At 63.2% G+C, this 23,966-nt stretch overlaps 2 protein-coding genes across 3 annotated transcripts; one reads left to right on the top strand and one right to left on the bottom strand.

Moving 5' to 3' along the window:
- Positions 1 to 1,461: 1,461 nt before the first annotated feature.
- Slc22a31 (solute carrier family 22 member 31) lies at positions 1,462 to 6,842 on the top strand. 2 transcript variants are annotated; one of them, XM_076838885.2, is made up of 9 exons: positions 1,462 to 1,851; positions 3,131 to 3,234; positions 3,322 to 3,476; positions 3,670 to 3,838; positions 4,061 to 4,203; positions 4,303 to 4,411; positions 4,465 to 4,712; positions 5,284 to 5,395; positions 5,755 to 6,842. In XM_076838885.2, exons 1-9 carry the CDS (start codon positions 1,462 to 1,464, stop codon positions 6,032 to 6,034), a joined length of 1,710 nt encoding a protein of 569 aa, XP_076695000.2. In that variant the 3' UTR covers positions 6,035 to 6,842. The 2 variants fall into 2 exon arrangements, with proteins under 2 accessions (XP_076695000.2, XP_076961957.1); XM_077105842.1 differs by having other exon boundaries at positions 4,303 to 4,407; positions 4,499 to 4,712; positions 5,853 to 5,935.
- Cdh15 (cadherin 15) lies at positions 6,516 to 22,967 on the bottom strand. The gene is made up of 14 exons (XM_076838884.2): positions 22,847 to 22,967; positions 17,777 to 17,932; positions 17,318 to 17,473; positions 16,267 to 16,411; positions 13,119 to 13,279; positions 12,556 to 12,684; positions 12,016 to 12,201; positions 10,140 to 10,393; positions 9,398 to 9,540; positions 9,028 to 9,267; positions 8,611 to 8,850; positions 8,219 to 8,355; positions 7,909 to 8,076; positions 6,516 to 7,062 (listed from the first exon to the last, which is right to left on the bottom strand). The coding sequence occupies exons 1-14, from the start codon at positions 22,886 to 22,888 to the stop codon at positions 6,862 to 6,864; spliced, it is 2,358 nt and encodes a 785-aa protein (XP_076694999.2). The 5' UTR covers positions 22,889 to 22,967; the 3' UTR covers positions 6,516 to 6,861.
- Between the last annotated feature and the right edge of the window lie 999 nt (positions 22,968 to 23,966).

The raw sequence follows: 23,966 nt of genomic DNA, 5'->3' as shown, positions 1-23,966 counted from the left end.
CCTGGCTTGCGTGTGGCCCGGGTTCAATCCTCTGCACCACATACAAACAAAGATGTATGTCCGCCAAGAACTAAAAAATAAATATTAAAAAAAAAAATCTCTCTCTCTGTCTTTAAAAAAAAAATAGATAGATAAATGACACTGATTGCCTGCTTCGTTGTTTAGATTCACTTTGTTGTTGCTGTGCTGAGGACCAAGCCAACTGGACCCCATCCCAGAACTGTGCACTTTAAGGTGCTTACTGTATGTTATGTGAATTCCACCCCAACAGACTTTTTTTAAAATACATTTATTTATTTATGTGGTGCTGAGGATCCAACCCAGTGCACCTCACATATGCTAGGCAAGAACTCTGCCTCTGAGCCATAACCTCAGCCTTTCCTCCCACAGACTTTTAAAAAGCTACTATCAGAGCTGGGATAGAGCTCAGTTGGTAGAGTTCTTGCCTCCCATGCACAGGACCCTCATTCAAACCCTAGCACCACAAGGGGAAAGAAAAAAGCTAATGTCGTTCTTTTAAATGCAAAAATGCCAATATTGAGGCCAGGTGTGGTGGCCCTGAGAAAGAGTTCAGCAGTTCAAAGCCAGCCTCAGCAACAGCAAGGCACTAAGCCACTCGGTGAGACCTTGTCTCTAATAAAATACAAAATAGGGCTGTGGTGGCTCAGTGGTAGAGTGCCCCTGAGTTCAATTCTCTGTACCAAAAAAAAAAAAAAAAGCCAATTGTGAACTTTTATGAAAACAGAGCCCGTTCACAAAGCAAAAGAAAACACTGTTGAGAAAAACCAGAGCTAAGAATAAAGAAGCGGGTGTCGGGGGGCCGCTGGGGCTGGGGCTCAGCGGTGGAGCACTCGTCTAGCACATGCGAGGCCCTGGGTTCGATCCTCAGCACCACACAAAAAATAAAGGTATTGTGTCCACCTACAGATTAAAAAAACAAAAAGAATAAAGAAGCCCTACCTGGCTCCTGGAGCGGCAGCCTCCATGGCGCCCAGCGCTACCCCAGGTACGGTGACTCTGCCAAGATGTAGTGGACGGCGCAGAGCCTACGGGCACACATCGCCCTCGGCTTCCAGGTCTTTCGGGCTCACTGGTCGCAAGGCGGGTCTCCGGAACCTCAGCTGGAGCCCGCGTCCGCACGCCCACCGGGCCCAGCGCACCTGTGCGCTGGCTCACACCTGAGCGCCCGCCGGCACGCCCCCAGCAGGACCCTGGAGCTGGCTCCGCCCGCGAGTGGCTCCAGGTCCCGCCCCGTGTCTCCGCCCACCGCAGGCCCGCCCCAGACCCACTCGCCCCGCGGCCCCGCCCCTCCCGGGGCTCCTCCCCGGAGGCCCCGCCCCTGACTCCGCCCATCGCGACCCCGCCCCGCGGGCGCCTCCCGGGAGGCCCTGCCCCTCCCAGGCTTCCGACTCTCCGGGTCCCGTCCCCGGCTTGGAGCCGGAGCGCGGCGGCGAAGGACGCATGGATCGCGAGGCGCGGGTGCTGTGCGCGGCAGGAGGCTTCGGCCGGGCTCGGCGCCTGCTGGCCGCCGCCTCGTGGCTGCCCTGCGTGGCACTGGGGCTGGCGCTGAGCTCCGAGCCGCTGCTCACCGCGCGGCCAGCGCACCACTGCCGTCCAGACCCCGCGCTACTACCGCCCTCGCTGCGTGCCCTGCGCGGGCCGGCGCTGCTCGATGCCAGCGTGCCGCGCCTGGGTCCCGCGCGCGCCCTCAGCCCGTGCCTGCTCCTGCGCTACCCGGTGGCCGGCGCCCGCCCGAGCTCCGCGCTCGCGCCAAACGGCACGCGGTCCTGCACGCGCGGCTGGCTCTATACGCTCCCCGCCGCTGGCCTGATGCACAGCCCGGTCACCCAGGTGCGCCCGCCCGAGGGGTCTGCCCAGGAACGAGCGGGGCAGGGACGTGGGTGGTTTGGGGATCTTCCGCCCTGGTGCGGGTCCCTCCCTGTGCCTTTGCCGGGGTTCTCACTAGGGGCCCTCCGCCCCCTCCCGCCCCCTCCCGCCATGCGCGTGCAGCGGGTATACTAGGACTCTTGGCCACACTCTGGGTGGGCTGCGGGCAGGAGAATTTAGGCTGGAGGTGAGGGCAGGTGGGCGTGGGTGGTAAGCAGGGCCTGGAATTCAAAGTTCCAGGCTCGTTTTGAGCAACTAATGGCTTTGGGCCAGGTAGGTGCTTGGACTGCGTTTCCAGAACAGAGGCGGTTTTGAATGGAGGGAATGGCATGGCGTGTCAGTTTCCTTTCAGAGGGAGATCTGCGGGTGGGCGTTGGCCTGGAGGCCACGACCAAGCGGGGCTCAGGGTTCTGGCTGAGAGCACTTGGGAAATGGGCACCCTTCCCACTCGCCTGCCTCCCCCTTGGCAGCCGTCTTCACCCCGAGCAGTGGCCGCAGTGGGAGGGAACAGGTGCCCCATCTCTGAGGGCCTGCCTGGGTCCCTGAAACTGGTGGGGTTCTGCTCCCCCGCCTCCCAGCGTCCCTCCTGCTGGCTCCTGATGGATCCACGCCCCTCACCTTCAGAAGGGTCCGGTTTTAAAATAAAAATGGCCTAGCAGGACCCATAGGACTGTTTTAGCCTGGGGAGAAGAGGCAGGAATGAGGAAAGGGGAGGCGGCCTGCCCAGCAGGTCAAGGGCCCTTGGCGGCCGGAAAGGAAAAGCCTTGAGCACTCTCCACCTGACCGGAGTTGCTCTTGAGAGCTGGGCAGGGCGAGGGCAGAAGGGTGGGCAGGACGCGGAGCCCATTTCAGAGCTGAAGCCCCTGGGCCTGAGGTGGGGTTGTGTTTCATAGGCCCTGGGCCCTGTGTGCACTGGGACACTCAAGGGCTGACAGGGCCAGTCGTGGGGGAGGGTGGGACGGCGCTTCTGAGAAAACCAAACCTTAGGGCAGGAGGATCCCCCCACAGCAGACTTGGGGCTGCATGTAGAATCTTGGGGACCCCAAGGCATTGCCATCGAGGGCTCAAATCAGAGGTTGTTCCAATTCTAGGCAAAGACCACCAGAGTCAGAAAAGCTGCTGTTTCATTTCCAAGTTCCCTGCCCTCTCTGTCCCCAGAGAGGGGTTCTGGGGCTCCCTGCATCTTGTACCCCCAGCCAGGGAGAGTCCTGGGCTGGTCTACAATGGCTGGTGTTCCCCACAGTGGGACCTGGTGTGTGAAGATAGCTGGAAGGTTCCGCTGGAGCAGACGTGCCACTTCCTGGGCGGGCTGCTAGGCTGTGTCCTTCTGGGTGCAGGGTGTGACAGGTGAGACCCTGCCCTTCCTCTGCCCTTAGCTCCCAGCCTTTAAGGTGCACCCTGACCCACACCAGCGTGTGTCCCCCTGCCCACCAGTTTTGGCCGCCGGGCTGTTTTTGTGGTCTCCCTGGTGCTGGCCACAGTCCTAGGGGCCAGTGAAGCCCTGGCTGCCAGTTTCCAGACCCTCCTGGCCCTGAGGTTTCTCCATGGGGGCACCTTGGCAGGGGCCTTCCTTGCCCTTTATGTAGCTCGTGAGTAGTGTGAGGGGCTGCTGGGGAGGGGCAGTGGGCAGCACGGGAACCACTCCGGCGCTCACTGAGGACCCTCCTCAGGAAGGCAGTGGCCACTGGTGTTTGTTCCAGGGCCCCCAACGAGGCCCCCAAATCCAGCTCCAGACAGCAGTACTCCAAGAGGCCTTGGCCTCAGCCATCTTTGTCTGCCCAGGCCTGGAGCTATGTGACCCCCCACACCGCCTGGCCTTCTCCATGGGAGCTGGCCTCTTCTCAGTGGTGGGCACCCTGCTGCTGCCTGGGCTGGCCATGCTGGTGCAGGACTGGCGCCTTCTGCAGGGTCTGAATGCCCTGGTGACTGGATTCTTGCTGCTCTTTTGGGGGTGAGTACTACAGGGGTCAGGCAGGGGCCGCCCTGGGGGCCAGTAGATACCGTCTCTGTACTTCTACTTGGCCTACTTCTACACCTGCTACTTGGCCACAGCACAGGGTGACAGGAAGCCACATCCATGTCCCAACCCCTTTCGGTCCAGGGAGGGCACTGGCTTTGCTGCTCCGTCATGGAAGAGGTGAGCAGGCCACAGGCCTCCTTGACAACCCTGCAGGTTCCCAGCTCTGTTCCCTGAGTCTCCCTGCTGGCTTCTGGCCACGGGGCAGGTGACCCAAGCAGGCAGGATTCTGTGGCACTTTGCAGAAGCCAGCGGCCTGGACCCTGAAGACAGCTCAGAGGAGAACTCCCTGGCTACAGGTAACGCACTAGCCAGGGAGTGGCGAGGCCGGGGCTAGAGGAGGGAGGGCCTGGGAGGCCCCCTGCCCCCTCACCTGCTCCCTCCTCTCCCTGGTCCAGAGCTAGCCGCGCTGTCTGCAGGCAACCCGCAGCCCCAGTACCACTCCATCCTGGGCCTCCTGCACACCCGTGTCGCCTGGAGGAACGGGCTCATCCTGGGATTTAGTTCGTGAGGAGGAGCAGGCCCGGGGTGGGCCAGGGTTTGCAGCCACCCCAGGGGAGGGTGTCTGGTGGACACAGCTCTGCTTCCTTCCAGGCTGGTCGGTGGGGTACCAGGGCTGGCTTCCTCCGCAGCCTGGCCCCAGGCGAGCCTGCCTTCTACCTGCCCTATTTCCTGGAAGCTGGCCTGGAGGCTGCAGCCACCGTGCTGCTGTTCCTGACGGCAGATGGCTCTGGACGTCGCCCTGTCCTGCTGCTGGGCACCATGGCTGCAGGCCTGGCCTCCCTGCTACTCCTCGCTGGGGCTCAGTGTGAGCTTGGGGCCCAAGCAGGCCACACAGGGGTCACTGGGTGTGGGCCAAAGGTCTGTCCTGGTCGTGGTGCCCACGGGGAGAGGCACAGAGCTCCTGCTTTCCTGTTCCCTCCATCCCCCACGTAGACCAGGGGGAATCAAGAAGATCCCTCATGACAGCCAACTACTGCTGTCCTGCCTGGGCCTGGCCACCTGTGCCCGACACAGCGTAGGTGAAGGTTCAGGCCTGGTAGGCTCTGCCAGCACCGAGCAGCCAGGGCCAGTTTGGGCTGGCATGGGAGAATCCGCTCCACAATGCCATCTCATCTAGCACAGAAAGGAAATAGTTCAGGCTTTGGGGACAGTTCTCAAATTGCAAAGGAAGTAGCATGAGCAGAGAGGCTACAGGTGGACAGTCCCTGAGCTGTGTTTCTGGCAAGACTCTAGAATCCAAGCTGTCTGCACAGGAGGGCGTGAGGGACTGGACACCCATATGCCCTGGTGAGGGGGGGCATTGGGGCGGAGGGGCCCTGAGGACTCGGGTCAGAAGGCCTGGGGAGAGCCCCTGAGGCCCTGCCCTTTGTCCCCAGACCTGCCAGGCTGGACCACACTGTCCCTCTCTGTCCTGGGGCTCCTGGCCTGCCAGGCCGTGTTGGTGCTCAGTGTTCTCTTTGCAGCTGAGGCCTTCCCCACCGTGATCAGGTGAGTGCAGAGCTGGCCAGCAACGTGGAAGGGTCAGCTGGACAGAGGCCTATGCCCCTGCCATCCTGCACCTGAATAGGGCCATTGAGCGCTGCCCTCCTGGATGACCGGGGCCATCCACAGGAGGACTTAGGCACAGCGTAGGAAGGAGGTGTGGGGGGAGTCTTCGAGGGTGGCAGACATCAGGGGACCACAGAAACTGTTCCCGGGCAGAAGAGAAGAGAAGAGTCGGTCACATCTGCTTTCCTGGAGCCACACCTCAGGCTCTGAGAGGGCCACACCACTCCCTGCCCATGGGAGGGGTTGGAACCACAGCACACTGGGGCCCCAGCTGCACCCCACCCTGCTCTCCCCCACAGGGGAGCCGGGCTAGGCCTGGTGCTGGGGGCCGGGTTCCTGGGCCGGGCTGCTGCCCCGCTCACTGACACTTGTGGCCGGCACGGCTTCTTCCTACAAGACGTGGTCTTCACCTCCCTGGCCATCCTCATCCTGCTCTGTGTCCTGCTGCTGCCCGAGACCCATGGCCGGGAGCTGCCCCAGTCACTGGAAGATGCTGACCACCTACACCACTCCCCGCTCCTGCGTGGGTGTCCACCTCAGGACCACCTGCCTCTGCTGCTGCCCTCCCATTCAGGATGAGCAGCACTACTGTTGCTGGGGGCCCCTGTGAGCCAGGGCAAGGGCCACAGCTGAGCATCCCCAAAGGCTGACCAGAGCTGCCACAGCGAGGCAGACACATCCCACCAAGACCGCCAGTCAGTGCGGGCAGGGAGGCGGTGGACACAGCAGGAAGGGGCCCGTCTAGGGCCCCTTGGTCTGGGGAGCTGGCTTCCATCTCTTCCGTGGCCATGCCACCAGATGGGCAGGACAGAGGCAGCCATGGAGTGTGGCCTCTACCAGGTGGGCAGGGCTGGCCTTGTGCCTTGCCCCACATGGCACACACTGGCCTCACCGGGACGGCCAGAGCAGGTCAGGCCTCCCACCTCCCCTGCCCCAGGCTGTGGCTTCCTGCCAGGCACAGCCTGCCTGGCAGAGCCCTGTCCTTGGGGACAGGGACCATGGTGCCCTCGTGGGTATAGTGGTGCGGGCACTGACAGAGCACTGGATAAACTAGCAAGACTTTAACTGATTCACCACGAGGCTCTTGCTTCCATACAGAGGAGATGGCCTCCGGGGGGCGGCAAAGGTGGGGTGACCCCAGCAAGGATGGGAAGCAGCTCCCCAACTCCAGCAGGAGGGTGCCACCTCCTGCCACTCACTCCAGGCTCCAAGTGCTGTCCCCTCACCTCATCCTGCCTTGGGAGAAAGGCCAGAGGCAGTGGTCCTGAGGTCACCTTTGCCATGAATGGGCTACCTGCCAGGCCCTTAGGTCACACTTTGGTCTCTGGGTGCAGGTGCCCCCAGAAGGCCCCCTCCCTGTCAGGTGGCCACATCCAAACAGCACATTCCACTCCTGGCCTTGGTTCTCATGGCTGCCCATACATGTCTGCCAGGCGGGCAAAGCGGGGGCCCCAGTCCCTGAGATAGTCATAGTCCTGGTCCTCGTCACCATGGCTGGACAGGATGGAGCTCAGCGTTCCTGCCACAGAGCCGTCCCCCTCGTAGTCATATATGAGAGCCGTGTCATAGGGTGGCACGCTGGGGTCAGTGTCCGCAGCCTCCAGGCCCTGCAGAAAGGCCCACAGAGCTTAGGACTGCAGAGGCCAGCTGGGAGCCTGCCACACTCTTAGGGTTAGGGTTAGGGTTAGGGTTAGCCAGGGGAGGTCTGCAGTAGCAGAGCCCCCAGGGCACAGCAGGGTTGACAGGGCAGTCCTCAGGTAAGGCTGAAGGAGCCAGCCCCGGCCCACGAGCAGCTGCCACCACCTTGCAGGGAGTCACTCTAACAGCACCAGCACTGTGCCTGCTGCTGCAGGGCGACTGAGTTTGCTGGGGCTTTGCATGACAGCAAATAGTGGACGTCTCCCTGCATGGCCCCCATGGCTTTACATGTTCTGGGCATCTTGCATGTTGGCTTGGGAGTATCCAAATGGCTACTGTGATGTCTCAGCTGACCATTAAAGCAGGCCTAGGGATACTGATACCCACCCACCCCAACCCACCACCGTAGTGAGCCAGGGAAAGTCCAGCCTCTTAACCCACACAATAAGCTTCATAGACGGAGGCCAAGGGCCACCTGGGTCCAAGTCCCGGCCAGTAGATGGCCCATCTCCCTTTGTCACGTAGATACTGACACCACACTCCACCCCCAATGCTAAGCTTGGAAAGTGCCCACCCAGCCTGCAGGCCCTGCTGCAGCTCAGGCTACCCCAAAGCATGTCCAGGGTTCTACCAGTGAGTCCTCTCTGATCACCTGCAGCCCGGAGGCTAATATCCCAGGTGGACACACAGTGTGGAGACTGAAAGGCCGGTGAGCTCACACATGTACCTGTGCATGTGTGTGTGCTCACTCAAGGGTGTGCGTGTGGGCAGGCACAGTTCCCCCTCTGACCTCCACACTCCCCAGGGCCACCTACATCGCTGATGAAGCTGGCCATGTCAGCAGGGCTGGTGGGGAGCATGCGGTGTGGCTGGCGGGGCACGTGGCCAAAGGGAGCATCACGGCGCAGGGGCGGCCGTCCCAAGGGGAGGCTCAGAGCCGGCAATTCCATAGGGTGGCGCAGCTGGTTTATGTCGTAGGCATCCTGGGAGCACAGGAAGTGCGATTAGGGAGCACCGGACGGCTCTGGGTGCCGTCCAGCGGCTGGGAAGAGCCTGTGGCCCTATTCCAGGGGAGCCCCTGGCCGGGGCTCAGCATTTCTGAGCCACCACCTTTGCTCCACTGACCTGGTCCTCCTCCCCGCCTCCCTGCTCGTCGTAGTTGAGGATGTTGTCCCGAAGGTCGTCCTGTAGCCCGCGCAGCAGACCCTTATCCCGCGGCGGCTGCTGGAACCGCGAGCGGAGCGCCGCGAGCAGGACCAGCACTGGGGCGAGCGGAGGGTGGTGACGTTGGGGCTGGGTGGGAGCCTGGAAGTCCACCCCAGGGAGGGCGAGGCGGGGCCGACCTGCGGATCTAGGGGAGGGGCGGGTCCGCGTGCCTGGAAGTCCACCCCAGGGAGGGCGAGGCGGGGCCCACCTGCGGATCTAGGGGAGGGGCGGGTCCGCGTGCCTGGAAGTCCACCCCAGGGAGGGCGAGGCGGGGCCCACCTGCGGATCTAGGGGAGGGGCGGGGCACTCACGTAGCAGCAGGATGGCGCTGGCCAGCACGATGACCAGCGCGCCCAGGCTGACGCCCGCACCCCCGGCCCGCAGCGCGGAGGCCCCGGGCAGGCAGGCGCCGTCGGGCCCACAGCGGCACACGGTCACGTTCAGTGGCTGCTCGCGCTCCTGGGGCGGCTGCCCAGAGTCCCGGAGCAGCAGGCTGAGGCGGTGGGGGCCCTCAGGGATCTGGTGCCGTGGCCGCAGGCGCGTGTGGCTCACTGGAGAGAGCCACTCTGTCAGCAGAGACCCTGGGGCTGCCCTACGTCCAAACAGCATCCGAATCCCTAGGCCTCGGTTTCCTGTCCACCCACTGGGCATGAGAAGTATGAAGATGTGGCCAGTGTCGCACGCCCTCCGTGCACCACCAGGTCCCAGGACCTGGCTAGGGGACTCACCGTTCACCTGGCTGAGACTCCAGTTCCGGCTGAGCTCTGGGAACCTGGGGCTCAGCTGGAAAAGGAAAGGCGCCCCGTGTGGGGGCAGGTCCTCATCTGTGGCACCCAAGAGGAGGCCCGGCCCCTGGTCCGGCTCACTGCACAGGCTGCTGGGCGATGGAGGGGCCAGCACAGGTGCATGGTCGTTGACCTCCACAATCTCGATGGACAGGGTGCCTGTGCCAGTGCTGGGTGGAGAGCCTGCAGGCATGGCGGCAGTAGGCTGGGTGCCCTGCCCCAGCCCACCACCCACCCTTTGGGTGGAGCCCTGGGAGGAGAGAGGCCCAGCCAGGCCAGAGAGCCCTGAAGCCAGGCACAGGGTCCCACTCACCGTCATCCAGGGCCAGGACGATGGCCCGGTACCAGCCGTCCTTGAGGAAGGGGGAGGCGGGGCTCAGCACGCGCTGGGTCTGGACCTTGCCTGTGGCTCTGTCCACCTGCAGCCAATCCTCAGGATCATAGTCCTTGGAATAGCTGTGGGTGGGAGAGGAGTGGAACCTACCAGGACATCCTGGAACAGGGTCACGCAGACGTACGCTGCAGACCCGACGACACAGCCATGCACACGTGCACCTCTCATGTTGCACACACGCACACCCCCAGGCCGTGCATATGCACCCACAACTGCACTCTGGGGGCCTGGGTGCAGAGTCCCTTCCACAGCCCGAGGGGTGTTTCTGCCCCAGCCAGATGAGGAAGCTGAAGCTCAGAGAAGGCCAGCAGCTGCCCAGGGCCTTGAGCAACAGCCTGAACTCAGTCCTGGTCAGTGCCAGGTGTGTACAGAAGCCTGTGGTGGCAGACAAGCACACTGGACCAGGTCAGCAGGGGGTGAATTAAAACACTCCCAACCATGCCTGCAGGAGCTAGGGCCCACCAGCGCAGACAGAGTGGACATTCAGAGGTCACTGGGAACACCTAGAGCCCTGCCCTGCCCCAGGGGACACAGCACAGCAGGACCCCAGACCCCATGGAATGCACACGGACAATCTTTCTGCCTCTGACCCTCAGAGGCAGGCACCCCCCTCACAGGACAGCACATTCACACCTTGTCCCCAGAGACCCAGGAGGCCCACCTGATTCTTTGCAGCTGCTGTGTGTCAGGGTCTCTGGCAGAGAAGAGGGCCACAGGGGTTCCTGGGGGTGCCCCCTCAGCCAGGCTGGTCCGCAGTGGGCTCTCCGGGAACACAGGGGCCTCATTGGTATCCTGCACCCTCACGCTGACCCTGGCCTGGCCCCGCTGAGCCCGGGGGGCAGCTGCCTGCAGTGGGGCCTCGTTCTGCACAGTCACCATGAGCTCATAGTGCTCACGGCTCTCGTGGTCCAGGGGCTGTGGAAGGGGGCAGAGGGCACCATGAGCTCATAGTGCTCACGGCTCTCGTGGTCCAGGGGCTGTGGAAGGGGGCACAGGCACCATGAGCTCATAGTGCTCACGGCTCTCGTGGTCCAGGGGCTGTGGAAGGGGGCACAGGCACCATGAGCTCATAGTGCTCACGGCTCTCGTGGTCCAGGGGCTGTGGAAGGGGGCACAGGCACCATGAGCTCATAGTGCTCACGGCTCTCGTGGTCCAGGGGCTGTGGAAGGGGGCACAGGCACCATGAGCTCATAGTGCTCACGGCTCTCGTGGTCCAGGGGCTGTGGAAGGGGGCACAGGCACCATGAGCTCATAGTGCTCACGGCTCTCGTGGTCCAGGGGCTGTGGAAGGGGGCACAGGCACCATGAGCTCATAGTGCTCACGGCTCTCGTGGTCCAGGGGCTGTGGAAGGGGGCACAGGCACCATGAGCTCATAGTGCTCACGGCTCTCGTGGTCCAGGGGCTGTGGAAGGGGGCACAGGCACCATGAGCTCATAGTGCTCACGGCTCTCGTGGTCCAGGGGCTGTGGAAGGGGGCACAGGCACCATGAGCTCATAGTGCTCACGGCTCTCGTGGTCCAGGGGCTGTGGAAGGGGGCACAGGCACCATGAGCTCATAGTGCTCACGGCTCTCGTGGTCCAGGGGCTGTGGAAGGGGGCACAGGCACCATGAGCTCATAGTGCTCACGGCTCTCGTGGTCCAGGGGCTGTGGAAGGGGGCAGAGGGCACCCACTCTGGATGCAAGTCCAGGCACCTAACAGGGCTCCTGGGGGCCCTGTCCCAAGAGCCTGTGTCCCCTTCATCCCCTTTTAACCTTGACAGGTCAAAACTATGCAGGACTAAAAGCCTCAAAGAATAATACAAACATAACAAAATGAGCACCCATCACTCAAAATGAACTTGTTGGGGGTGGTGTGTCCGTCTCGTGTGTCAGAGCCGACCACAGCCGCCCAAGGCCAAGCAGACTTCTCTGGGCAGGCACCTGGTGGATGTGATCAGCTGATGCTAAGCAGAGAGACCACCCTGGCTCCTGGTGGCCCTCCCTGTGTAGGTGAGGCCTTGAGAGCAAAGCGCTTGGTCTCTGAGGACAAAGAAATTCTGCTTCCCGAGTGAGTTTCCAGTAGCCCCAAATGCACAAGTCAGTTTCTTGCCAATCAGTTTCTTTCTCCTTTCTCTGATTGAACCCAGGGGCCTGCATACGCTCCACCACAGAGCTACAGCCCCAGTCTCACAGAAAGTTCTCTACTGCATCAACGCTGAGATGTGCCTGTCCACACACATGTGTGCAGGTGCACGCGTGTTTCTGGGTGGCTCCTGCTGACTCTGCTTGCCTGGGAGAACTGGGACTGACCCAGGCAGCACACATACATGGACCACAAGCACGGAGACAGGACGGCTGGCAGCTCCCTCTGGCCCTGCTGCCCGTGGCCAGGGTGTCCTGGACCCTGCCGTCCCAGCATGCTCTGCCCTCCACTGCTCTCACCCAAGGACGCATGCGAGCCCCCAGGAGGTCAGCAGACAGCTGCAGGAAGGAGCCCAGGAGCGCTCAGGATGGGGCAGGCAGGGCGAGGTGTGCACATGACCGGGGCCCTCACCTTCACCACTGACAGCACGCCCTCGTTGGTCTTGGGGTCAGTGCGAATGGCGAACTGTCCTTCCGGGTCCCCTTCCAGGATGGTGAACCTGGCCACCCAGTTGGGGGAGCCAGGTAGGTCCCTGTCTTCCACCTCGAGGCGTCCTACATCCACTCCACTGATGGCCTCTGCAGCCTCCATGGACAGCTAGGGGGACCAGCTGGTTACCCATGGCTGGCCATGCCATGCCACCTCCCTGGGGACACCCTTCCTCCCTCAAGCCTGCTCTGCCACCACCACCACGTGTCCCGGGTTGTCTCCAGAGTCACTCTCCATGTGTGCCACCTTCCCCCAAAGGACAGGGCTGGCTGCTCCCCCAGGAGACGCTCCTTGCTTGAGCCACGGTGGCCACTTCTCCCTGGGCCCTCTCCCACTTGCAGCGCCTGTCCTGGTGGACCCTCACACTTGGTCCGGGTTCCTGGCTCAGGACCCTCCTGAGAGGCAGGCCAGCCTCCATCCTCTCGCAGACCCACACCAGGGCCAATGGGGCAGGGGCAGCACCTGGTCCCTGGTGAACTCGGGAGCGTTGTCATTGACATCGTCCAGGGAGATGATGGCGGAGGCCGTGGCGGTGAGGCCCTCTCCGGACATGTCGGCCACCTGCAGCGTCAGGTTGTACACGGCCACCACCTGAGGATGTGACATGGGCTAGAAGGTCTGGCTGGCGACCAGAGGGGCGGGAAGGGGCGGGGGCCAGGCTGCCTACAGGTTCAGCCTGTGCAGGGACCTGGCGGTGTCAGAAGTCCCAGCTGGCTCTGGGTACCCCCAGCACATGGGGTTCAGCAACATCACCGGCCTTGACCTCTGCCCTGGCCTGTGAGTGGACAGGGGTCAGCTGTGGTGTTGGACCCACTGGGCACAGAGGGGCACTAATGAATGGGTCCCAGGCAGCAGGGTCCCACAGAGGAAGGATGGACAGAAGCTGTCAGAGTGAGGGACGAGCAGGGAGCCCTCCGCACGGTGGGAGGCACCCACAGGAGTCCTCAAACAGGGTCTGGGCAGCTTCCTTCCTCTGCCCTGGGGGGCAGCTGGGGAGGGCTGGAGCAGAGGCCCGGCCACCTCACCTCACGGTCCAGCCCCACTTGCACGGTGCGGATCTCGCCCGTGTGCTCGTCGATGCTGAAGAGCCCAGGGCTGCCCTGCTCCAGGATGGAGTACCGGAGCGCGGCGTTGTCCGTGTCGGGGTCGTCCGCATCTGTGGCCTCAGCCCTGGTCACGTAGGTGCCTGGGGGGGACAGGGAGGCATGGGCGGACACCCCCAGGGCTGTCGTGGGATCTGGACCGACGGCTGGCCACAGATCAGGCCAGCTGCCCGCTGAGGCTGACTGCGCACACGAGCCCCCACATCCAGGATGCTCCCGCTGGCCCTGCAGCCCGCCTGGACTTGGGAACTCCACCACTGAAGGAGGGTGGGCAGGGCTGCCGCAGAGGCTCAGGTGCCAGGGGAGAGCGGCACCCCGGGAGCCCAGCCCCAGGGAGACTGGGTACAGGGTGCCGAGCAGAGCCCGCACTGAGGAGCCCTGGGGTGCTAGCTCGGCCAGGACCTGAGGTGCTGCGGACAGACCGTGGCCCGAGGCAGGGCCCTGCTTCCTGACTTACCCACAGTTCCCTGCAGCTCAGGTGTCTGAGCCTTAAGCCAGGGAAGCAGAGTGACAAGGACAGGCTTCCACACACCCTGGGGCAGCTCAGCCAGCAAATCTTTGCCGTGTGTGACTCAGATCCACGTGTTCAATGCACGGTGGCAAATGTCAGCCACCATCCAGCCCAGGAGGGGCCAGCACCTGAGCCTACAGAGCTCCTGACCAGGTAAATGCTGGTGAAGCCATGGACAGCACTGGGCAGGTGTCTTGGAGCACAGGCTGGCATCCTGGAAGGCCTGTGTGCTCTCCGGCCAGCCAGTGGGTGGACACATCAAGGACCGGGGAGCCAGGTTTCTCCCATCAGGACATCAGGACAATGACCAAGGGTCTAGAAGGACCCTGTGTTTGGAAGCAGCGGGGCCACTGGGAGCTGGCGTGTTGTGTGCGCTCTGCACACACATGGCCTCACACCCGTCCGCGTGTATTACAGACAGGCATGTTTCCCAGCCACAACTGTTAGAGAGGCCCAGACAGCAAGTGGCTCAATGGCCCGCTGACCACATCTGGACACCAGTGCTGGAGGAGGGTGTGCAGAACAGGAGCTCCTCGGGCCACAGAAGCAACGTGGGAAGCTGGACACACCTGGAGGGAGCGCCCAGATGGCGGGGAGCCGCCTGCCAAGTGGAAGGGGGGTCCAAACCACCCTCCCTCCCCACCACCCCAGGTTCAGCGGCCTCCAGTGGGGGACGGAGCTGGGAGTCACACAGGCTCCTCACAGAGAAGAACTGGCACACACCTGCACCCAGTGACAGGTAGATCTGTGCCCCAAATAGCCACAAGGACACCCCCTAGGAACACAGGGCCAGGTCACATCACCACCCGAGCCCATGCTCCAAGACACCAGTGTCTAGAGGAACTAGAGGCTGAGAATCTGCTCCCATCAAGAGGATGGGCCCTGGACTCCAGGGTGGAGCTTGCTGGTGGGTCCTGCAGAAGCGGACCCTGAGCTGCCTGCTGCTGGGGTCAAGGGCCTGGGGACCCAGCCCACCCTGCAGCTCACCCCCAGGGCTTCTGGGGTACATTGATCCTCCTCTTTCCATAGAACAGGAGCAAGACAGCCACAAAGACGCAGGGAAGAAAAGAGCTGAACTTGCCAGGTGGGGTGTGCATGCCTGGGATGGGGGAGGCTGAGGCAGGAGGATCTCAAGTTCAAGGCCAGCCTCAGCAATTTAGCAAGACCCTAAGCAACTCAGTCAGACTCTGTCTCAAAACAGAAAGGGCTGAGGATGTGGCTCAGTGGTAGAGCATCCCGGTTCAGACCCTGGAACAAAAACAATCAAAAAACCAAACCAAAATAACCCAAAAAAAGGAACAACGAAGAAAAAGACAAAGGGAACAGAGCTGCACTTGACGGTTCCCAGGACAGGGCTGGCCAGGCCAGCGTGGGCCACGGTCCCAGGAGCCCCAGAACAGGGTCTTGGCCCTGCTGCCAGTGGGCTCTCCCGAGCACACAGGAAGGGTGAGACCACCACGCACACAGGCGAGGGCACCCACTGACAGACAGCGGGGCCAGGGGACCTCGCGCAGCACCCTGGGAAGTGCCCAGAGGCCCTGCATGCTGAGGCCCTTTGGTCAGTCACTGAGGGGTCTGAGCTGAGGCCAAGGCCTGGGAGGCCCAGGCTCACCCAGGACCCCACCCAGCAACTGCCTCGGTGTCCGCAGGTGACCACCAGGCTGAGGCTGGCAGGCTGCTCTGGTGGCCGCTGAGTGAGGTGCGGGGCCTGGTGGAGGCAGGGTGGCCCGCACACAGGTGCGGAGCTCGGAGAGGAAGGAAGCCAGGGCCCAGGGCCACCCGGGGCACAGACGTGACCCAGCACCCTCTTGTCAGGAATGTCATTATTTTGCAGGGCATGGTGGTCACACCTGTGATCCGGCATGAGGACAAAAGTCTGAGGCCAGCCTGGCACCTTAGGAGACCCTGGCTCATGGGGCTGGGAGTGAGATTCAGTGGTGAGCACCCAGGTTCAGGAGAAGAAGTGATCCCTGGGGACCGAACACCTAATGAAGGCTGTAGAGCAGGTATTATAAGGAGAATACTGGGTTTCTGATCTTGGTTTTGCTGCGAGCGTTATTACGGATCGCCCACTGACGCATGCAGAAATGCCCGGTGCCAGGTCTGCTGGGCAGCTCAGGACACAGAGGGCAGAAAGAGGAAGAAGCTGAAATGCTCCGCACGTCCTTGTGATGTGTGCACAGGGTCCCTGAAACTCTCTTGCAGGTGTCAGAGTGTTCCAGAATTCAAAATAAGCAAAAAGTTGTCACTTTAAGTCTTGAAAAGCAAAAAATGGTGTGAAACAGAATCAACCCCGGGCTGACGCCAATCAGCACCTCCAACTTCCTGCAGGTAGGAGGCTCCCCGGGGTCTGGCCATGCTGGGGAGCCTCTGGGCACATGGGCAGTGGGCTACCCGGGCTGAACCGACCCTTAGAGGTCCCTTTTACGCAGTGCTGGGCCTGAGCCCAGGGCCTGGTGCACGCCAGGCACAGGCCTGAGATGCCAGCAAAAGGAGACCCTGCACTGGGCCTCCTGAAGGCCTCCCCTCGGGTGGCTGTCGGGACCTGGCCGGCCTCACCTGGGGCGGCGCCCTCCAGCACGTGACCTGTGAACGCCTCCTGCAGGAAGACCGGCCGGTTGTCATTCTGATCCACCACCACGATCTCCAGGTCTGTGGGGTCCTCCAAGGTAGATCCTCCCAGGTCCAGGGCAAAAGCCCTCAGCTGTCCAAACAGAGGGCAGGGCTGGCGCTGCAGGCCTCGGGCCACGCAGGCGAGGCGCGTGCTGCAGCCAGTGAGCGTCCCCTGAGGGAGCTTGCCGTCCCCACCACCCGCCTCCCCTCTTGCCCGACTCCAGGAAGCCACAGCTGCCCACCAGACTTCCCAGCCCCTCCTCTCCAGGTCCTCTCCCCCTGAAATGACTTCCGATTCCCCTGCACACGCGTGTGCCACCGCCTCTCGTCCTTTGGAGAAGGGCATGCTGTGATTCCCAGGTTAGGGGGACTCTCCAGGCTGGCCCCCTGGCAGGCACCTCTCCCAGCTCCTTGGGGGCCAAGGAGGGGAAGCACTTGAGGCCAGAAGGGCAACAGAGAGAGGCCCTGTCCCCCCAGATAACAAGCACTCTCCCAGACCTCCTGCGGGGGAAGCCAGATAGTGCTCACGTCTGGGGAAGGATCTAGGGCGTCCAGGAGGAAAGCGGCTGGAAGCCCTTCCCGACAGCCCCGCAGGGCGTTGTAGGGGTGCAGGGGTGGCAAGCTGCCGTCTGCAGGAAGCTGAGAGTGGTCCTGGCTCACCTGCCGGCCGCCGGCCCACCTGAAGGGGACTCCTCACCTTCCTCTGCAGGGGTGGCCCCTGGCCAATCCCATCCCCAAGGACAGCCACCACTGCGAGGACTGACGCTTTGGGATTCTTGAACATGTCCACCTCACCAAATGGAACAAGGCTTGTCCACCCTCTGGAGGCCCACCCAGCCCCCCATAGGCCCTGGGCACACCCCTGTGTGAAGCGGGAACACCTCGGGCTGCAGGACTACGTCCCCAACCCACCCCCCAAAGAGCTCAAGATCCAGCCAGCCTCGGCCCTGCCAGACTGGAGCCTGGGCCTGGGCAGAGGCTGAGGGGCAGGCCCCACCCTGAAGCGGTCAGTCTCCTCCCTGTCCAGCATGGCGTTGAGGAACACCCGTCCAGTGAACTTGTCGATGGAGAAGACGCCGCGGGGCTCCTCGTCCACGCCAGGCCCCTGGATGCTGTAGATGACACTGCCCAGCTGCTGCTTGTCCGACTTGATCTGCAGGCAGGAGAGGCTGGGAGAGGCCGGCGGAGACTGCCCCAAACCCCCAGGATCCCCCCCGGGAGGGAAGATGGGCTGGGAGGACTGAGCCCTGTCCTGGGCACAGCCCCTGAGTGTCTGGGGACCCGTCTCTAGGACCTCCTGGGGCCTGGTGAGTGAAGGCCACTCTTCCAGCCTGAAGGGGAGAGGAGGGCCTCCCGAGCCCCCTCCCACTGCCTGCTGGGCCCTACAGCAGGACACCTTTAGGGAATCCAGGGACCCACCAGGATGGGCCAGTCTCCTCCAGGGCCCCATCCTCACCTGCACCAGGGGGTACGGGAGCCGCTTGTGATTCTCTGACACACTGATGGGCGGGATGACCCAGGCTCTCCGGACGCGGCCCAGCGCAGACGCGGGGCGCCAGGGGTACAGGGTGCTGGGCTGCAGCCCAGCTACCCCCTGGGACAGGCCAAGGCTCTGCAACCAAGACAAGCCATGGTCAAGCAGGAGGCTCTTGGTGGCTCCCACACCACCTGGCTGCATCCCTGGAGGGCACAGGTGGAGGGCCCCAGCAGGCACACCCCCAAGTGCTGAGCCCCAACCCCCAGGAATCTGGGCCACCTTCATGGTGGCCCCAGGCCCCTGGGGGTTGTTTCCTGGTAGGTGGTTGGTAGGTGGCTGGGGGCATGAGGGACCCCACTGCGCCCAGAGCAGACTCAGGTGCCCCTGGGGTGGAGAGGGCTCAGTGGGGCCCAGGAAGGGCCCTCCTAGGCCCTTCCACTTTGTGCCCAGCCAGAGCCAAGATGGAGTTCCAACTGTGCCGCACCCAGGGAGGTTCCTGCCGGGTGTGACAGAGACGTCAGCAGCCCTGGCGAGGACTCACAGGTGACCTGCTCCCCCTTCCCTCTGTGACACGGGGAGCATGGGGCAGAGTGGGCCAGACCAAGGTCACCCTCCCCCCTGCAGGACCACCATGCCCAGCACTCCCTCCTAACAACAGGGGCAGTGGCTCCCTGCTGCCATCCTCTGGGTGGGGTGGACGCCTGGCACCCTGGCTTCCCCTCACAAAGGACTGCAGTCTCTGGGGGCTGGGACCCAGGGTGAGGCCTCAGGACAGCACCACGTCAGTGCCTGGGGGCTGCCTTAGGGCCAGGTCAGGAGGGAGAAGCTGCAGAGCCAGGCCTAACTGTGCCTCCTGCGCCCACCCCGTCGGCAACCTGTCCCCACCCGGTGCCAGGGGCTCCATCCTGCTCTCGGCAGCCCTTGCCTACGCCCTGTGCTTGCAGAGTGACACATGGCAGCAACATCCCAACAGAAGCAGCCTCTCTGGAGGCCTGAGCCCCCACTGGCAGGACCTCAGGCCCCCCCTCCAGGGCCCTTCCGGGGCAGTAGAGCTGCTAGTGCTCTGGTCCTTGCACCCACTGCCCCTGGGAGTCTAGAGAGGAGTGGACCCTCTTTGAGGATGGCAGGCTGGCGGGGACAGGCCAGGGTGCTCAGGCCTGAGGCCTGTCGGCCACTCTCCCGCCCCAGAGGCACTCTGAGGCTGACAGATGGCAGTGCTGGCCTCTGAGCCTGCCAAAGCTGGCCAAGCACAAGCCACTTCCAGGTCAGGGCCACATCCCTGCCAAGCGCAAGCCTGCCTGCCCGGCGTGGGGCTCTCAGTCACCGCCTCCATGGCGCAGGGCTGTTCCAGAGCCTCCCTGGACCAGTTTAGTGCTGGGACCTAGAGTGGGCCCTCCTCTCCTTGGTCCTCCTTGTCCTCACGACCCCCATAAAGCAGGGTGACCACCCACGTCAGCTCCAGAGCAGGTCCTAAGTGTGACCCACTTGGTTCCGAGGGGCACGTCAGCAGGAACCTGGTGACCGCGGGGCTCAAGGTCTGTGCACACTCACATGGCGGGGGCCACTCGGCCCTGCCTGGGCTGCCAAACCCGGGCTGGTGCCCCACCCCGCCAGCTGCCTTGCTGGATGCCCACAGACTTGCCCTGGCCAGGTATGGTCGAGTCAGAGGCTGGACCCAGAGTTCTGGGCCCCCAGGCTGTCCACAGCCCAAGTTCACAAGGTCAGCAGAACCACAGAGCCCTGGCAGGGCCGCTGGCTCAGATCAGAAGCCATGATGGGTGTGGGTGGGTGACCAGTGGGCAGCCAACACCCGCTTACTCCCTGCCCTGCCCCCACAAGACGTGGCTGGCTGAAGGCAAGGCCTGGGCCCCGCCTGGGCAGCTCAGCATATCTGGTGCCAGGACAAAGCCACATGGACACAGCCAGCTCACAGAGACCCCACACCTGGGGCAGGGGACAAAAGGGACATTTTGTGGATGTGTGCTCCTAGACTGCTGCCCGCTCCTCTGTCCCCCATGCCAAACCGACATCATGGACCCTCTTCCCAAGTAGGTGCCCACGATACCCCAAGCTCTGACCTTGTTCTTAGCCAAGAGCCCTGGACAGTGTGGAAGCCCTGGGAACACCAGGACCACTGCCCCAGTCCTAGCTGCTGGGTCAACTCCCTACTGGGGTCCGTCCCTGGGCCTCAAAGAGCCCAAAATGACCAAGCTCCTGCCATGTGCCAAGTGTCTGCTCTGGCCAGGCAAGAGGCAGGGACACCAGCAATTCCTGGTGACCTGAGGGGAGTGTGTCCAGCCCAGCCAGGCCCTGAGCCTGGACAGAGGTGCTGGGCACTGGGGAGTAGGACCAACAGTGAGAAAAGAGAAAGCCAGATGCCCCCTCCCTCTCAGCAGAGTAGACAGAGCCAGTGGCCTCTTGGGCTCCTATAAGCCACTGTCAGGGGTCCAGTGGTGGACAGGAAAGGAGAACAGGGCCTGGGATGGCTGGACGCTGCCTGGTATGTCTGGCCTTCTCCTCAGTGTGCGCTGGTGGAGCAGAGGAGGGGCAGCTCAGTCATCCCACCCTGCACAGCTGAATGCCCTAGCGTGGGCACGGGTGGGTGGGCTTGGGAAAGGCACAAGAAACCCTGGTCCTGCCTCCCCCCAAGCTTCTCGGGCGAGCCCTCTCCCCAGGCTGGAATCCATGGCCATCCTGTTCCTGGATGGCCAGCATGTCAGGAATGGCCCAGCTGTTGGCCCGGCCAGGGTGGCCCCAGCCTCTCCCCTGCGGGCCCCACCTCTCCAGCTGCTGCAGGCTTCAGAGGGGGTGAGGAGGGTGACAGGGCTGGCAGCTGCTCTCTCCCATCAGCATGGCCCTGCCCCCCGGCAGCACAGACCCTGCAGGGCCCACACCACAGAGCTGCCTGCCTTGGGCGCCATGTGGAGCTGGGTGGACAGGCCAGTGGTCGGGGGCTGCTGAGCAGGCCTGCCTGCCCTGGGGAGCACCAGGCCTGCTGTGGAGTCTCTGTCACTCTAACAACCCCGGGGCCCCAGGCCCAGACTCAGGCGAGGGCAGCCCCGGGCAGCTTGTGGGGTTTCTGAACCATCTGTCCCCATTCCCTGTCCTACCCCAGCAGGGTAGGGTCCCAGGTACAGGACCAGTCGCTGGGGACAGCATGCAGCGGGCAAGGCTGACAAGGGCCAGTGGTGAACACACAGTCCAGCCCCCTGCTGTCCCCTGGGGCTCAGAGTTCAGGTTCTAGAGGGGTTCTGTGTGGAGAGAGCTGGGACCCACTGGAGACAGCCCTGCAGGTCAGGACTGGCCAGCCTGGGGCTCGCAGAGCTGAGGGAGAAGTGATAGGGTCCTGGCCCCAGGACCAGATGGCTGGACCAGGTGGGCAAGAGTCTGGAGCTGAGCAGGTGGAGAAGGATGGACAGGGTCCTCACATTTTAGTGGGTTGGAAGCACCCCTTAAACAAGAGCTGATTAGCCATGCTGCCCACTGCCCCTGCAGGAAGCTCAGGAGGCCCAGCCCCCACTGACTGTTTCCTACCCCGACCTACTTGGGGGCCTCCAGCTCCTGAGCAGGGGGTTTGCAGCAGTAGCCTGGGACGAGGCCTCTAGAGTGGGAAGCGGAATCCAGCCCAGCCTCTCCCCTGGGGCCTGGGGCCTTGGAAAGGCTGATACCCAAACCCAAAGGCGCTGGACCACCAGGGTCCTCCGAGCCAGCACCAGCCTTGGGTGCCAGCAGAGATTTTCCCTTACAGCAAGTGGGGTGTGGGCACTGAGCAGGAAGCTGTCTGTGAGGAGACTCCAGGGTGTGCAGGCATCCAGGCCTGCAGGGGGGTAGGGTGTCCATGCCTAGGGCTGGACAGAGGCTGGAGGGTGAGGTCTAGGCAGCCAGGCTGTGCTGGGCTGCTGTCTCCATGCAGTGAGGTGTGAGGGCCCGCAACGGGGAGGTGGCTGGAGCTGAGAGGCTAGTGCCTGTGGAGCAGCTGCTGGAGGGGCTGACTGGCCAGGCACCTGGTCAGCTGTCAGGGTCTGAAACCTGAGCTGGCCAGCCAAACTGCAAGGCTTCTGGGAATTTGAGGGAGCCAGGAAACCCCTGTGGTGGGTGCTGTGAAGGGACCTACTCTCCTCACCATGTCCAGCACCCCGGACCACCCTAGAGCAACCCCAGTGACTGATAGTGAGCAGTGCTGGCCCTTTGTTTTCACACCCTTCACATCTAAGAGGCAGAGACTGTCCACAGCCAGGTCCCAATCGTGCTGGGCCCTGGGCTCTGGCAGGGGCCACAGAAGCCATATCCTTGCTCTAGGCTCAGCCCAGTGCCACTAGCAACCTAGAACATGAGAGAGGTGACCCCGTGGGGAGGATGGCCAGAGTGGGGAGAGCGGGTGTGCCTGGGTGCCTGCCACCTGTCCTGTGCCCAAGTTGGGGAGACCAAGGTGCCATGGGTGGACAGAAGTTTGTGGCCCTCAGGCCGGATCCACTCCAGCAGCTGCAGTCTCCAGGGAGACAACAGGCACTCCAGCTGTCCCACGGTGGGACACAGCATGTGGACAGGCTGTTAGGACCCAGCTCCCTGGCCCAGGCTTGCCTGCAGGAGAGGTAAGGTCCAGGCCAGAGTTTGGAGAACAGAGCCTGCAGATGCTGGCCAGGGTTATGAGGGTAGGGGGGTTCAGTCCCCACCAACACCTGACTGGGACTCCTGCTGCTCCCAGCAGAAGATTGGCCATGGCCACCCCGACAAGGGGGCAGGTTGGAGGAGTCTCTGCCCTGCACCTCCAAAGGGAAGGGCCGATAGGTGGTCTGCACCTGCCTTTCAGCTTGGTTCCCCAGTACTGGCCAGTCCACTCTTTTTCCAAGGGAGGCAGGTTGCACTCCCTCTGGGAACCCCTGACCAAGGTTATCCCACCTCCCGCAGGGCCTTGCAGAGTGCGACCCACCTGGGCACCCACCCCCAGCCGGCAGCTCTCAGTCCCTAGAGGATGGCCAGGGCCAGTGGTCCTGGAGAGAAATTGCACCGCACGCTGGGGAGGAGGGTCCCTGCCGTGGGACGCCTTACCTGGGTCAGCAGCCCGAGGGCAAGGAGGAACGTGGCGTCCATCGGGGCCAGCCAGAAGCTACCAAGGCAAAAGTGTCCGGCTCGGCAGCGGCCGGGGTGGCGCCTCCTGCTCCAGACTGAAGAGCGCGGCCCGGCTGAGTGACAGCGCAAGTGCTCGGGCAGCCGGCCGAGGGGCAGCACGTGTGCAGTGGGGCGGGGCCAGGCAGGAAGAGGGCAGGGCCGGAGCCTGAGTGACAGCACGTGTGTGGTGGGGCGGGGCCTGGCAAGAGGGGCGGGGCCTGGCAAGAGGGGGGCGGGGCCTAAGTGACTGCGGGTCGTGGGCGGGGCCTGGCGGCGGAAAGGGCGGAGCCAGGGCCTGAATGACATGTGGGGGCCTGAGCTCCAGAGAGGCAGGGGTTCTGACAGCTGTCCGGAAAGGACTCAAGAGTGGAAGGAGAAGGAAGCCTGTCAGGGAAGGCTGGGGTTGGGCGGCTGGGTTAGGCTCAAGCCGCCTTCATTTCCTGCGCTTAGAGCACCAGGATGCTCCTGCCTGTTCCCCTGCCTGCGAGGCTCCTTCCTCCACCATCCCCAAGGCTGCCTTTGCTGATCCTTGCCTTCAGGGTTTTGGTCCAATGGCAAGGACCTCAGCGCTGGTCAGGAAAGGCCCCCTGGGGAGGTGAGGGGTGGCTGTGGGGCACCTTGGAGCTCATTTCAGGCAGAGGCGCTATCCCACGAAAGGCTTGGATGGAGTGGGAGGGAGGCTGCAGAGGCACTGGGCCTGTGGTGCAGACGACTGCTCAGTCCAGGTCTCACCCCACAGAGCTGCAGAGACACCCTAGTTGCAGCTCTAGCTGCCCAGCCTCCACTCAGCTCTCCTTGGCTGGCTCCCTGGACCTGTCTGCACACCCGTGGGCATGTCTCCTTCGGCACCAGGCTTCCTGCGTGGTGCACATGCTGGGCACACTGTGAGGCACTAATGGTCCTCACTGTTCCTCAGCTGGCCTGTGCATCCTCCCCTCCAGTCCTTGTGGTCAGTGGGGTCCCAAGTTGCCCCAGCTCTGCTCTGCACCCTGGAGGGTGCAGATCCCACTGTTTCTGGGTGGAGGAAGGGGCGTGGTGGCCTGGAGGGGCTGGAGAAATC

This window comes from Callospermophilus lateralis, chromosome 18 (assembly GCF_048772815.1).
Source record: "Callospermophilus lateralis isolate mCalLat2 chromosome 18, mCalLat2.hap1, whole genome shotgun sequence".
In the NCBI taxonomy this organism is placed as follows: domain Eukaryota; kingdom Metazoa; phylum Chordata; class Mammalia; order Rodentia; family Sciuridae; genus Callospermophilus; species Callospermophilus lateralis.
This window is presented reverse-complemented; position numbering and strand designations above follow the sequence as displayed.